Source organism: Dermacentor variabilis, chromosome 8, assembly GCF_050947875.1.
Source record: "Dermacentor variabilis isolate Ectoservices chromosome 8, ASM5094787v1, whole genome shotgun sequence".
Taxonomy (NCBI): domain Eukaryota; kingdom Metazoa; phylum Arthropoda; class Arachnida; order Ixodida; family Ixodidae; genus Dermacentor; species Dermacentor variabilis.
This window is the reverse complement of record NC_134575.1, coordinates 72,421,771-72,436,467: the sequence shown is the minus strand read 5'-3', so window position 1 is coordinate 72,436,467 and position 14,697 is coordinate 72,421,771. Positions and strand designations below refer to the sequence as shown.

Sequence of the window (14,697 nt, the reverse complement as noted above, 5' to 3'; positions counted from 1 at the left end):
TAATTGCGCTTCGTTGCCGGTGTTCCCAATAAGTTCCCCTTTGTACTCGATCGTTCCAGCGACGAACCTGTGATCATTGTTTGTTAGTCTGTCATTTTTTTCAATTTCGGACGACGGATTTTCTCTAGAAATATCGCTTAGTCGATCGGTGTGGCCGTTGCATTAATCCAGACTATGCAACGACATCCTGAAAACGCACATTCGAGTGCGTCCGTTTGTCCGGCCTCGGCACATCCTCAGGACGTCTTCAGAAGAGCATTCGAAGATGTTTTCAGTACGCGTTCAGGAAATTTGAAAGATCCGGGCACTTACTGTGCACAGTGGGAATCCTTTTCCTTCTTCTTTTGTATCGGTTGAAGTGCACTGCGCTCTTGTTCACAGGAAAGCCTGTTTATACAATGCGATGGAAAGTATTAGTAGTTGTAGCCTGTGATGCGTGTGGCTCCTACCCACGATGGGGGATTGGCCAGGAAATGGGTGGATTATTCGAAATTATTATGGAACATAAATTTCCTAATAGCTACAATTGCTCTCTTGCTTTGTCTCGATGCTTCGTACATTTCTTTTTTCTTCCTCTCCTGTCTCTCGGCTCACATACCAGTATGGTTACTCCCCACTTCTTTTGCCCTCATTCCCTAAGACTTAATTATTGAGAGAGGTATGCTCCTGGGCAATGTGGCTGGAGGCTCCTGTAGGTGTGCCTGCTTCGCCGAAGCCCGGGAAGGTGACCAACAATTTCACCATTAATGCATAGGGCTTTAAAAGACACCCTAACGTACTTTTCCTTGCGCCATTCCACTCACGGCCGAACAGCCACAGCGGGTACGTGCCACACTTTCTACGGTCATCATCATCTTCACCATCGTCATTGTCCCCTGCTTCGGTGCTCACGCGTCCGTGCTGCTATCTAGCCGCGCGACTACGTGTTCCTTCCGCTGGCTTCCCAGCGTTCAGAGGTGCGTCTGGTCCGAGAGGTGCGGCCGACATATCTGGGTGTGCGCAGTCCACGGGCCTCGTCGTCACGACCGGTCGGTTCCGCCATGACGAGGAAGCTCTGCGTAGTCTCGCTGTGTCCCTCGGGGGAGTCGGACGTGCCGCACCACAGGTTCCCCCGCGAGTCGTCGCCTCGGCGGCAGCGCTGGATCGACTTCGTCCGCGCCTCGGGGCGCGGGGACGAGTGGACCCCGCGCGAGAGCAGCCGCATCTGCTCGCGTCACTTCGCGCCGTCCTGCTACAAGCGGCACCCGGCGAGCCTGGCCCGGCTCGGCCTCTCGACCAAGTGGCTGTACCTGGAGCCCGGGGCGCTGCCGACCGTCTACCCCGCTGTGCGCACGCTTTGTCCGCCAGGAGGCAGCGTGGTCGCTGCGCCGTTCACCAACAGGCGTCCGCGACGCGAGGTTTGTGCATGCGGTCGCCGTGTACGGTCGAACGCCTCTGTAACGAAACGACTTGCGAGAGAAGGCATGACTCTGTACCGCTTCTGTTGTGAGCTGTGTGGTGCGCCACCCTTACAACGCAGCGAGCCATATGACGAATGATACCGGAGGCTCCAATCGCTTCGTTATAAAGGCGTTCGACTGTATGTGAAGAAAGTAGTGCGGAAGCATGTGGCGCTTGGCTTCGTAATTAACACGCAAGTTATTTGTGCAGAGGTAGTTACGTGAGTAGTACGTATACTATAGCGTCTCGCGAAATGTAGCTGTACCATGGCAGCTTGATGGGAATTTTCTTTTATTTTACATGACATGATGGAACGAGGAAAAAGGACGCTCGTTGTTTAAGTAGTTCGCTAAAAGTTGTGCATGAACTGGAGAACCTAAAGAAAATGAAAAATCAATATTTCAGTCGTCCAGCCGTTTGCCTAGTCCATGATATCACGGTAAGCTGGCGTGTTAGATCGAAGTTAGTAATCGCGGCAGCCGTGTTATTGAGCCTCCGCGCTTGGTTAATCGTTTACGTGTATTGTAACCGAGAAGCGTATAATTTAACGCAGCTTGGTATACTGCTTTTGCTGTTTGTTTAAGGGGGACTCACGAGGCTCCGTAGAAAACAGAAACGTTTTGCCGCAACAATTTTAAACAGGTTATTCAGTAACAGTCGAGGAAGAAGAAAATCAAATGTTGCGAGGCTATATGGTGCGACGAGGTGGACTACTTTCCCCACAGCAGATGCTCTATCTCCCTTTGTCAGCCGACGCCTCCTGGATATCAAGCCTCTGCGCTCTTCCTTTATGACGACGGGCTACTCGGACCGAAACTTCCATCTGCCAAGCCCGGCGTGACGAAAGCGGGGACGTCAAAATCACCGCGGCTTACTCGGGAGCATCCCCATCGGATTCTGTGGCACTCGGGCAAGGTATATATCATTATGAAACATAGTTCCAGCGCACATTTGGACACGGACGAGGAGAGAAAGACAACACGAACGCCAGTGTTGTCTTTCTCTCCTCGTCCGTGGCCAAATGTGCGCTGGAACTATGTTTCATAATGCTAATCATAACCAACTGGCCCAGCTGTCCATACTTAGCGATATACTTTCTAGTGCATTGGGCCCTTTCTCCCCTCCTACTTTATGTGCAAACCCTTCCTCGACCCTCTGGCGTTCGTGTTGTCTTTCTCTCCTCGTCCGTGTCCAAATGTGCGCTGGAACTACCACCTAGCCCAGCTGTCCATACTTAAGGTATAGCATGACGGCATGGATCGAGGTGCACCGGTCTTGTGCTATCTAGGGAGCGCTGGATCAGCGCCCCAATTTTAACCTTCTTTTTACCCTAGCTAGGACATTATGCAGTAGAACAGCTAGAGCTTGGTGGCGCAACCCACGGGCCCGTTCCAAAGGGAACGCTCATAACATCCATCCATCCATCCATCCATGGAGGAAGGAAACTGAGGAGAGGCCGTACCCCCTCCGCGCGCTAGGAGAAAAGTGCGGAGGAAATGACGTAGTAGGTTCTCCTTTGTTTTGCTGATTTTTTATTTCTTTGCTGTAGTGACCACGCCTTTCGGGCCACAATGGCGGCTTTGTTATTGTTCTGTGCGCTCACACTTGTTGCTCCGTAGGCTTCGTACCGTGGCAAAGGCGCCGTGCGGGCAAGTTCGCATTGCATGGTCTCCGTGTTTTGTTGCGCTGCGTTATCTGGACCGTGCTCTACCGGATGTTGCTGTGGCCAGGTGCGACAGGAGGAACTAAAGTTCGTGAAGTGAACGCGTATGCAACGCTGTACGTAATGTATCGCGCCATGGCAATGGCAGCGGACGAAGGAATATCCGCGGGAAATTTTGCCCCCTTTGGCGGAATCATGCTAACGTGCTAATGATTGTTTAGTATTGCTGCGGTGCGCGCGCGGCAACCATCATAAGGGTGTAATGCCCTATAAAAGCCAGCCTTTTCAAGGGTGCTAGCGGGTTAGTTATAGACACTGAAAAAAACCCTTAGGGGTGTCAATTATTTTACAGTGTGGTCTCCGTGTTTTGTTGCGCTGCGTTATCTGGACCGTGCTCTACCGGATGTTGCTGTGGCCAGGTGCGACAGGAGGAACTAAAGTTCGTGAAGTGAACGCGTATGCAACGCTGTACGCAATGTATCGCGCCATGGCAATGGCAGCGGACGAAGGAATATCCGCGGGAAATTTTGCCCCCTTTGGCGGAATCATGCTAACGTGCTAATGATTGTTTAGTATTGCTGCGGTGCGCGCGCGGCAACCATCATAAGGGTGTAATGCCCTATAAAAGCCAGCCTTTTCAAGGGTGCTAGCGGGTTAGTTATAGACACTGAAAAAAACCCTTAGGGGTGTCAATTATTTTACAGTGGGGTCTCCGTGTTTTGTTGCGCTGCGTTATCTGTACCGTGCTCTACCGGATGTTGCTGTGGCCAGGTGGGACAGGAGGAACTAAAGTTCGTGAAATGAACGCGTATGCAACGCTGTACGCAATGTACCGCGCCATGGCAACGGCAGCGGATGAAGGGATATCCGCGGGAAATTTTGCCCCCTTTGGCGGGATCATGCTAACGTGCTAACGATTGTTTAGTATTGCTGCGGTGCGCGCGCGGCCGAGCAGTACGGTTGCGCGCAGTGCGGCGTGGTTTCGCGAGAGATTTCGCGAGGGCCTCTCCTCAGTTCCCTTCCTCCGTGCATCCATCCAATTTTTTGTCGAAGTAGGGAAATGACAAACAACGGAGGCGCGCAAAAACAAAATTCGCAATAGAGGTTCAGAAAATTTGGTTATGGGAATTCATCGCGGGTATTTTTTTTTCTTGTATTTTTTACCATATATAGGAGTTTGCGCAATATAATAACAAGAGCTTGATGACACAACCCACCACCCCGTTCCAAAGGGGATGCTCATAGCATCCATCCATCCATCCAATGAGGTTCATGTCGCCGCGTTTCGTTGGACGCGAAATGCAAACACTCTCGTGTACTTAGATTTAGGTGCACGTTAAGTAACCTCAGGTGGCCAAAGTTACTCCGGTGTCTGCTATACTGCGGCATGCCTCATAATCAAATCATGGTTCTGGCTCGTAAAACCCCGGAATGTGTTTTTCTTTCTTTTTTTAAAAAAAAATATCATTTCCGTACTTCTCACATATCGGTATTCGATGGACCCGAGCAACGTTTACGCCGAGACCCACGCGATCGTTTCTTCTCCTTTATTTCTTCCTTGCGCGGCGCATTTACAAAGGTGTTTTTGCGCATTCGAGTTTTTTTTTTTCGCGAGAACCCAGATAGTTGCATGGGGCGAGAGCACGCACGTTGCATCATTTCGTTCGCGGGTGCACGTATGCGTGGCTCCTATGCGAAAATGAAGCCCAGTGCGGCCTTCTGTTTTAATGTTAAGCCTTTGATGTTAAGCCGCTTTCGCGAAGTGCGGCGCTCAGCGATCGAAGCGCGACACTCGGAGCGGGTGGCCTACTAGAGACTCCTTGCGGCACCAGTGGGCGCTGGGGGCACCGAGCACCGACAGGTTAAAAAGGCGGAAGAATTGGATAAATTCAATGGAAAAGAAGCATAGTGTTGAACTATATCGGTACTGGAAACAGCAGATCAGGAAGGAAGCGTTTTATGATAACTCAAGAGGCAGTGCCCTACTCTGCGAAGCTAGGTCAGGATGTCTTAGAACGCGCAGCTATAAAAATAAATTTAACGAAGAAGAATAAGACGTGTACTAGCGTGTGGTGAATCTGTAGGAACAATAGAACACCTCATACTGGAATGTGATATCCATCCCGGTGTCGATGCGGGCGCAGTCACGCTTCCCGAGGCCCTAGGGTTTAGAGATAACAATGTAGTCATGTAAATATATAAGTACGCGGTGGAAATGAGCAGAAAGCGATTGGAAGATTGGTGGCTCAAAAGCAGAGAGGTGACATCAGGTTAAAAGTGTCGAAAGAAGTATTTAAGGAAAGTGGCTAATTTCAGTTACTTCCAACACAGTTAAACACAAATAAAAAGCTAAGCATGGTGGCAACTGCCACCACCCCGATTCAAAGGGGACGCTCCTACCTTCCATCCATCCGCCCATCCATATCTATTTTTCGTATCCCACGAAGGAGCGCGCGTTTGTATAATCCATTGTGCCATGCATTCGGCACTTCAGCGCAATGAACTAGAACATGGTTTTAATTCACTATACCTCGGAATTCTAGTCCACTGCAGCGCTCAGCAATCACCGAGCGCTCACTGGTAACGCAAAATACGCCGGCCGCCATTGTCCGAGTATATTCGGTTTCAATTTCGCTGAGCAAACACGATCCTTACCATGTTGTCTGTACCCTCCGCACTTGCCTGTTTGCGAGGTCTGCACAGGGGACCTTTTCATGCACCAAAGAGAAACGGTTAGCACTTTTCGGACTGATAAAGAATTGTTTAAACCTGTATTCGCGTTAATTTAGCTCCAAGACGTTGACGACTGGAAAAGACAACGCATGCTAAACTTGTACTTTCTTCAATTTCGCTACGAAACCTGAACAGAACAGTTCAGACTGATAAGGCATACTTGAAATACTATATTCTGTTTTGTTTTTGTTTTTGTTGGAGGTTTTACTAGTTTTACTAGAAGGGGAACTGAAGGCGGAACTTTTTTTTTTTTTCGCGCCAATTCGACAGCGGCAAGTCGGTGTGATCTTTGGATTTCCGCGCATTTTCCCCACAGTTGAAGTTCTCGAAACTTGCTAAGTTGTATTTGGATCGTATAGAACACATCTTATGGTCCATCTTTACTGGTAAAAAAAAATAATATTCAGCGGTGATTTCGCGGAATGCTCTAGCGTTACGTCACACCTCCTGAAGGTCCCGGATCCATGATTTGAACCGCGTTTAGCACATTCCAAAGTGGCCTTCAGGAGCGCACTGCACAATCGTCCTGGCTCTTCGAGGAGCGAAGTGACATTGACGGCGGTCATAAAGTGAAACTATTTCATTCACAGCGCGTGTCTTTTATTCTAAACCTTCTCGCACCATTGAAAAGTTCAAAAGTAATTTTAGTGCTCACGATGTACAATTTCAATGGCTGCGCTCTATGCGAACAACACAGTGGCGTCTTTCGACGCCATTGCAGGCCCAACATGGCCACAATTAGTACATGACCGGGGCAGTTGGAGAAGTATGGGAGAGGCCTTTGCCCTGCAGTGGGCTTAACCAGGCTGATGATGATGATGATGACAGGCCTTTCACGGTGTGTTAAAAGCTTCTAGGAAGCCAGAAATTGTGGCGCACCCGCGTATATATACTGTGTGCCTCTACGAAGACCTCAAGCGAGCCCTCTCAGAAACACCCGGTGCATACTTAGAGCGGCGTCGGAGGTGTTCCAGCGCAACGCTAAACTTTATAACCGCTATCGCTGTCAGTAATCTGCCTTGATGCCAGCGCCGCCTCCGAGAAGCGTGGTATCGAGGCACCCTAGCTGTCATTGCTGCGCCCTGCGGGTGAAACTTTCTTTTTTTTTTCCAGATAAAGGATGATTTACTAGTGCAGCTCAACCTATATATATTTTTTTCTTTATGAAGTTGTTTGACCTGGTGAGATGGCAGCGTACGCCGATTCCCTACCTTTCAAACGCAGTGTTGTTCAGACGTGAGAGGTACGCCTGCTGTCTCGACGGGTCACTGCAGGCTCGAGATGGTTAGCAAGGCAACGACCACAGGTACGCAGTAATTTGATCGTGTGAGTGTGTTTTTCCCCCAATCAAAGAAATACACGCGTGTACGACGATTGTCATTTCGTGCCCGGATAAGACATACCGTCCATGAACTATATTGTGTGCAATAACCATGCGTGCTTATAAAGCAGGTGCGGAACTAGAAGAAATAAACCAGCCGCCATGGCTCAGCGGTGGTCGCGTCAACACCGCGGAACAAGAAATCGCGAGTTCAGCTCGCGGCCGGTACTACCAGCCATGCACAACCCCTCGTATACATCGACATTTCGATGCACTTTGATCTTCACTCGCCAACCTTTCAACGTCTGGCATTGTAGCCCATGCATATATTCTTGGGAAGTAAAAACGCGGTTTGTTGAACTAATGGATCGATCAATTATGACTAATGGCTCGATCAACCCAAAAATTAATAATAAATGGGGTCCAGAGTTCTCGGTTTCTATGTTTTCGAAAATACGGCTTAGTTTATTTTTTTTCGGCGTTTTATCCGAATACCGGATCTTCTTTCGATGAGTCAACTTTTATTTTATTTTTATTTCATTTTTTGCTGCGAGTATTTTTTCGCGCGGGTATTTCTGACGATATATTATTTGAAAGTTTCATAATTCAATTTGCGTGGTATATATATTATAGTATGTATCTAGACGCTGCTACTGCTGCTGCTGCGGCCTCTGCCGCCGCCGTACGGCTCGCACACATGGTAGCGCTCGTATAACAAATCGGCTTATCTATCTGTACGAACCCTATACAGGTGCGCAGGTGGCCGGCTGTGTTCTCCACGAAAATACGAAGTGAAACAACCAAAGAGTGCCTGAACATACGCCTTTACGCGCATAATTCCGTCATTAAAGCGAAAATTTTGCAACGAAATTGTATATGGCTGACGGACTCGCGTGTCCGTCGCCTGTACGCTCAAAACTCTTCTGGCGCAACCCCATGTGCATGCGTGAAAAATAAAGAAATAGAGGCACGCGATTGGCTGTGCCAGTAGTGATAATGTTGCTCTCTGTCGCGGCCGAGCGCGCATGCAGCAGTTTCTCTCCGGCTCCGAAATGGGTAGGCCACACGTCATACGTACTCCTTAGGAGCAGGCAACTTTCGATCAGCAACGCCGCGAGCAGAACCGGGAACGAGCTCGTCTACGCCATGCCGGTGCTGCAGCCGGGGCACAAGAACAGGCTTGTGCAGTTTGGCCACTTTGGTGGTCAAACTGATAATTTTGGCCACCTGGCGTTCTTTTTGAACACAACGCACGGTGCACGGACGTTCTTGCATATTCGCCTCAATCGAAGTGTGGCCGCCGTGCAAGGCTGGGATTTGTTCCCGCTACCTACAGTGCTCGGCAGAGCAACGCCGTATAGCCTCTAAGCCACCACCGCGGGTTTCTGCGAATTCCTGGTCTATACTTCTGAGTGCTAGTTCTTTCGTAAAGGCTACTCAACAATACACCATATTCGCACTGTCAATCAGGTGATAGAGAAATGTGCGGCATATAATCAACCCTTATATATAGCTTTCATTGATTACGAGAAAGCGTTTGATTCAGTCGAAACCTCAGCGGTCATGCAGGCATTACGGAATCGGTGTAGACGATCCATATGTAAAAATACTGAAAGATATTTATAGCGGCTCCACAGCCATCGTAGTCCTCCATAAAGAAAGCAACAAAATCTCAATAAAGAAGGGCGTCAGGCAGGGGGATACGATCTCTCCAATGCTATTCACAGCGTGTTTACAGGAGGTATTCAAAGACCTGGATTGGCAAGAATTCGGGATAAGAGTTGATGGAGAATACCTTAGTAGCTTGCGATTCGCTGATGATATTACCTTGCTTAGTAACTCAAGGGACCAATTGCAATGTATGCTCCCTGACCTGGAGAGGCAAAGCAGAAGGGTAGGTCGCAGAAAACTAAAGTAATGTTTAACAGTCTCAGAAGAAAACAGCAGTTTACCATAGGCAGCGAGGCACTGGAAGTGGTAAGGCAATACATCTACTTAGGGCAGGTAGTGACCGCGGATCCGGATAATAAGACTGAAATCAGAAAAATAAGAATGGCGTGGGGCGCGTTTGGCAGGCATTCCCACATCATGAACAGCAGTTTGCCATTATCCCTAAAAAAGAAGTGTATAACAGCTGTGTCTTACCAGTACTCACCTACGGGGCACAAACCTGGAGGCTTACGAAAAGGGTTCTTCTTAAATTGAGGACAACGCAACGAGCTATGGAAAGAAGAATGATAGGTGTAACGTTAAGAGATAAGAAAAGATTAGATTGGGTGAGGGAACAAACGCGAGTTAATGACATCTTAGTTGAAATCAAGAAAGAGAAATGGGCATGGGCAGGGCATGTAATGAGTAAGGAAGATAACCGATGGTCACTAAGGGTTACGGACTGTATTCCAAGAGAAGGGAAGTGTAGCAGGGGGCGGCAGAGAGTTAGGTGGGCGGATGAGATTTAGAAGTCTGCAGGGACAACATGGCCACAATGAGCACATGAGCGGGGTAGTTGGAGAAGTATGGGAGAGGCCTTTGCCCTGCAGTGGGCGTAGCCAGGCTCATGATGATGATGACTTCTGAGTGCAGCGTAAAGGCCAGAATACATGGAGCGAACTTTCACGACGAAGTTCGGGCGGCAGAAAATCTGCCGCGGCGCGACGCCGTATGTTCGTCGGGCTGCGCTACATGGAGCGATGACACGGCGGCCGCCGCCGGCGAGTCGCTGCGTTGTTATCAGTCTGGCTAGACGAGGCAAATGCGCTGTAGTGAAACACATGAAACAAAAAAAAAACTTTAACAACTATATCGCTTTCGAATTGTGGAACAGTCTAAAAACGCGTAAAATTTTCTTTAGAAATGATTTCTAGCATTTTTTATGTGTTTGAGACATTCATGTGCCGATGTAGATTAAAGAAGGCGGCGATGCTGGGCGGGTAAACAACTTTCGGCTCCTCCAACTCCGCGGCTCTGTTCTGTGGCTGAACGCGCGCGCGGCACACTTCTTAACAGCCGAAATTAACTTGTCGTTAAATTCCAGCCGCGCCGCTTTGGAAGCCATGACTACGAAAAGCGGGAGACCGGCGTGAACGATAGAGCGGGATCGGGATACACGGACAAGCGGGGAAGCCTATTCGGAAGTCGGGGCGGATAGTGAGACCTGATTGGCTCGCTTTGGGGCGCCGCTCATTTGCCGCTTCCGGTATCGCCGACGCCCGACGAACTTTTCTGCGCCAGCCAGATCGGTGGCGAACGACGTTTTCTTCGCCGCCGCGTGCCGCGCGTACGCCGCCGGGCGTCAAACGCCGACTATTCGTCGCATATTCGCTCCATGTATTCTGGCCTTAACACGTCAGCCGACCGTTTCAGTCGACCGACGTGCGATCTGTTTACGTATAATGCTAACGAAACGTGTATCGCAGTTCGTAAAACAAAAAGAAAAGCACGTGTGCTCGGCGGTCGCCTCCCGAGTTTGTGTGTATTGCACGAGGCTATAAAATGTCGTACGTCTCACATGCGTTTTACATAGAACAGCGGCGACGCAGCCCCGGCCCCGGTGCTAAGTTGTACATTGCTCGATTCCATGCAGCGAAGCTGAAGGTTGACGCTACAACCCAGTGCGCCGTTCTCATGACACCAAAGGCCACCATGGCGAGCCGCGTGAAGCTCGCGAGCACCGTAGGCGTGCAAACGGACCGCATGACGGAGGAAGTGGGTGAGTATGCTGCTGCAAATTTTCCTTATTGATTGCGTCGCAATTAAGAATGTATACGAGTATGCCGCGTGTCACAGCTAACGTGAGCCAACCTGTTGGGATTGGCTAACGAGGAAGGTTTAAAGGAGGAAGATTTAAAAATCGCGGTAGGAGATACGATTATAAGAACCGCGGTGTTCGGTCATGAGAGGTCTGGGGACCGAGTAGCGTACGGTATTACAATGGTATATTGCACCGTGATTTTCTCATCTTATTTTTTTCATTCATCTGCTTGGCTAACGTAGCTGGGGCACCCTATATACGAACATAATGGTGAAGATGATGCGAGAGAATGATCGAAGAAACTGAGGAAGCTCCAAGAGCGGTGTTGTTCTGGTGTCGGGAACAACTCCTGAACTGTACTCTTAATATAAATTTGCACCTTATGGGTCATGTCTCCAATCATCATCATTTATCGAGGGCATTACTGTTTCACACCAAAGATGGATCAGACTCAACTCCTGCAGGTGACTTCTACATAATGCGAAGCATGCTTGGTGTTCTAGAGAATGTTTTTTATGAATCATATAAGTGTTCTGCAGCGCACAGTGATAGCTCTTGTGACGTGTATGTATATAAACGCTTCTGTCGATTCTATTGCAGTCACCAGTTTCGTTAAATTCAGGTTCTTACACAGATTGCGTGAGCATCGATATAAGATGGGAAACCAGCTCTCTGGTCATGTAAGTGCGCATTGTAAGGCTCACAAGTGCATCCCAGATTTTGATAGAACCTGTGTTTTGAACAGAGCTGATGATCAACTGACAAAGGAGATATTGGAAGCGCTTGAGATCAAGAAGTGTGGTGTTGATTGTATCAGTGAAGCCTCAGTTTCTCTTTCGACAAAGGAACTGGCGTATCTTGAGAGCGACACTTAGAAGTTATTCTGTATCTTGGCTTCCTTGTGCGATGCAGATGACTGCCCTGTTTATTCTTGTTGTTTTGATCCTTGACAGCAGCTATATATTACTATGTCAAGAAATAAAACACTCAGTTGTTAGTGCGCCTACGTGCTTGTCTCGTGTCTCCTTTCTTCGTGTGCTGTTTTATTCGGCGCCGTCTTTGTAATCATGCTTAACCAACTAGCCCACCAGCACATGCTCAGGGAGCTCTCAATGCGACTTTTTGTTGTAAACATTCCGAACTTTCCCCTTCAATTTGTCGTGACTACGATAAGTAGCACCGACAGTTGCGCCTCAACGTCTTTTACGCTCGTTTATCTCACGACACAATATCAAGCGGCCGTACATCGCAGCAAATAACATTGTGTCATGCACAACTAACCACACATCATCTTATATTAGCGCTTGCTGGGGGCCATAGCTGGGGCATCGACTACGTGGAGGCAGCGGGGCCAGAGCTTCTATCGGGAAAGGGTCAAGGGTTGGTTGTCTTGTAATGCAGTGACCCAAGTAGGCGGGAAAACGGTTAGACAAATATACATACATAACTAGATAGATAAATAGCCCCCCCCCCCCCCCCGGGGGAAGTGCATGAAGTACCCGAAGAATGCTAACGCATTAAAAGACAACGTCGACGGTAGCGCATCAGGCGGCTGTGCTAACGCAGCAGGGTTCGAAACCAAACGTCGGACCAACTCGGATCACTGAGTATTGGCAATGCGTACATGTGCCACTCTTCAACGAACCTCTTTCACTCCGACACGGGTCATTGTTGATGCGGGATTGGCTAACGAGGAAGGGCTGCTGTTCAGTGAAACTCTTTGGCGCCGACTTGGAGCACTAATTAATTATGTGTCACCCGGTTTGGGCTCGCCTTCAATGAACCTCTTCACGCCAATTTGCGTCGCTCGGTCTGTTCCAGTATGTACGTGTTGCTCTCCAACGAATGCCTGACGCGACCTTGGGTAACTAGGTTTGTGCCACTGGGAATGTGACGCTCTACCACGACGAAAAAGATCCTTTAAGTTTCTCCGATGCTGGGCGGAATCGAGTTCACATCGCAAGAGTTTTTAAAGGACAGCAACCAGGTGATTTAGCAGGCTCACAAATGCACTGGCTGCGTACTGCTTTTCAATTAACATCTCGCCAACTTGAGTCGCTGCGGCAAGCGAGCATGCAATTCTCAGCGTTCGCAGGCACCGGCGTGCCATGATTCTCGTCACGGAGGCTACGCCCAGGCTTCCATGATGCTAAGTCCATGATGCTAAGTCCATGATGCTAAGTGCAGTAGCCCGCAAGGCATTGTCTAAAAATTGATTTGCGATGGTCTACAGTCTGTCCTGCTGGTCTGTAGGGAACTGTGTGCCGTTCCGTGATGCCGCAATGTTGGAAGATACCTTTCCACCACTTGCTTACAGATGGCTTGCCATTGTCACTAAAGATGGAGCTAGGTACTCCGTGCCGGTAAAAACATCAGTCATCCTGGCGCACGTAACGGGAAGACATCTACAATCTTTGTGAACGTGTCAAGCACCACTAGGATGTACTCCAGGCGTCGAGGCGCTGTGGGCAGTGGTCAAATAGCTGCTGCATGGGTTAGGTTGCCCATGAGCTGTCCATCAGGTTCAGTGCTTAAAGTCAGGAGTGGGGAGGTGGCGCTTGGCAGGCCAATTGTATGTAGCACCGTGGCACCCATTCTACAGGCGCTGGGCGTGATCTTATTACCACTGGTTTCTCGTGCGGGGCAATCTTAACTCTCCAAGTTTTCGATTAATGATTTAATCGCGATTAATCGGTTGATATGGCTGTAGTGAAGGCCGGTCCCCGGCCGAAACGTAAAATCCCGGTATTTTTCCTACGTGTTTATATTCGTTGACCTGCTGTTTATGAGCGTGTGTGGGCAAATGTGCGCGCACTATATTGGTCGCCGCCCTATGAGCTCCCCCCCCCCTCCACTGAAGGAGGACTTTAAGCCCTGATCAGGCCCTTAGGTTTCTGCAGGTGATGCTTGAAGGCCGCGAACGTAGCGGGAGGTGTCTTAGCGGATACAGAGCCACGTGAAAGCCTTTTTTCTGACGTTTCCAAGTTTTAAAGCCTGCATGTCCACTAAGAGGATGATCATGTTTCATTGTCAGCGCCATGGGTCCTCCGGGTGTGGGGGAAGCCAAGTGACGTTCCGTTCACCGACCGTACACGTGAGGATACCAGTGTCTGATATTTCACTGCCATTAGTTGGGTCCTGTATTCTCTTAGACTTTGGCGTCGTCAGGTGGTGAGCCAGTCTCCGCATATTGCAGTATAGTTGTTGCAACAATGGGTCTTTTTGTTGTTCCAAATGGGACTTTGCACTGTTAGGGAGGAGAGACACATCAAGCAAGTCAGCAGGGGCTGCCATTTCAAAACAAATGGTTTGTTGTGGCTCTTGCATTTCAATAGCAAACCAGTCCTCTGGTAAGCAGGGCTGAACATATTCCAAGGCAGCGATGGTACACCTGCTTAATGCATCCGCCGGGATGTTAGCAAGCCCTCTGTGATGCTTTATGGTGCACTTGAACCCTTGCAATCTAAGCACCCAACGTTGTGCTCTGCATGATGTGTATACTCCGTATTGAACATCCAAGCCAATGATACATGGATTGTACCTCGGATGAAGTGAACTCAATATATGGCCGGAACTTAACAGTTCACACCACTGCGAGGCATTGCCATTCCTGGACAGTGTAGCTATTTTCATCTGCGGTGAGGGTTCTGCTGATAAATGACACTGGCTTGAGTTGGCCTTTGACCACTTTCAACAACGCTGCTGCTATGCCAATTCCACTGGCGTTTGTCTCATCACGAATGGTCTGTTCAAGTGGGACAGCAGCACGGCTACCTCTGCTGCCAGCGT

At 49.2% G+C, this 14,697-nt stretch overlaps 1 protein-coding gene across 1 annotated transcript in view; it reads left to right on the top strand.

Moving 5' to 3' along the window:
- The first annotated feature begins 673 nt into the window (after positions 1–673).
- Positions 674–14,697, top strand: part of LOC142591439 (uncharacterized) — a 38,841-nt gene continuing 24,817 nt past the window's right edge. The window contains exons 1-5 of the mRNA XM_075703767.1: positions 674–724; positions 912–1,397; positions 2,191–2,355; positions 7,061–7,142; positions 10,741–10,866. Of these exons, the coding sequence (XP_075559882.1) occupies positions 674–724; positions 912–1,397; positions 2,191–2,355; positions 7,061–7,142; positions 10,741–10,866 (910 nt within the window). The remainder of the gene's footprint in view (positions 725–911; positions 1,398–2,190; positions 2,356–7,060; positions 7,143–10,740; positions 10,867–14,697) is intronic.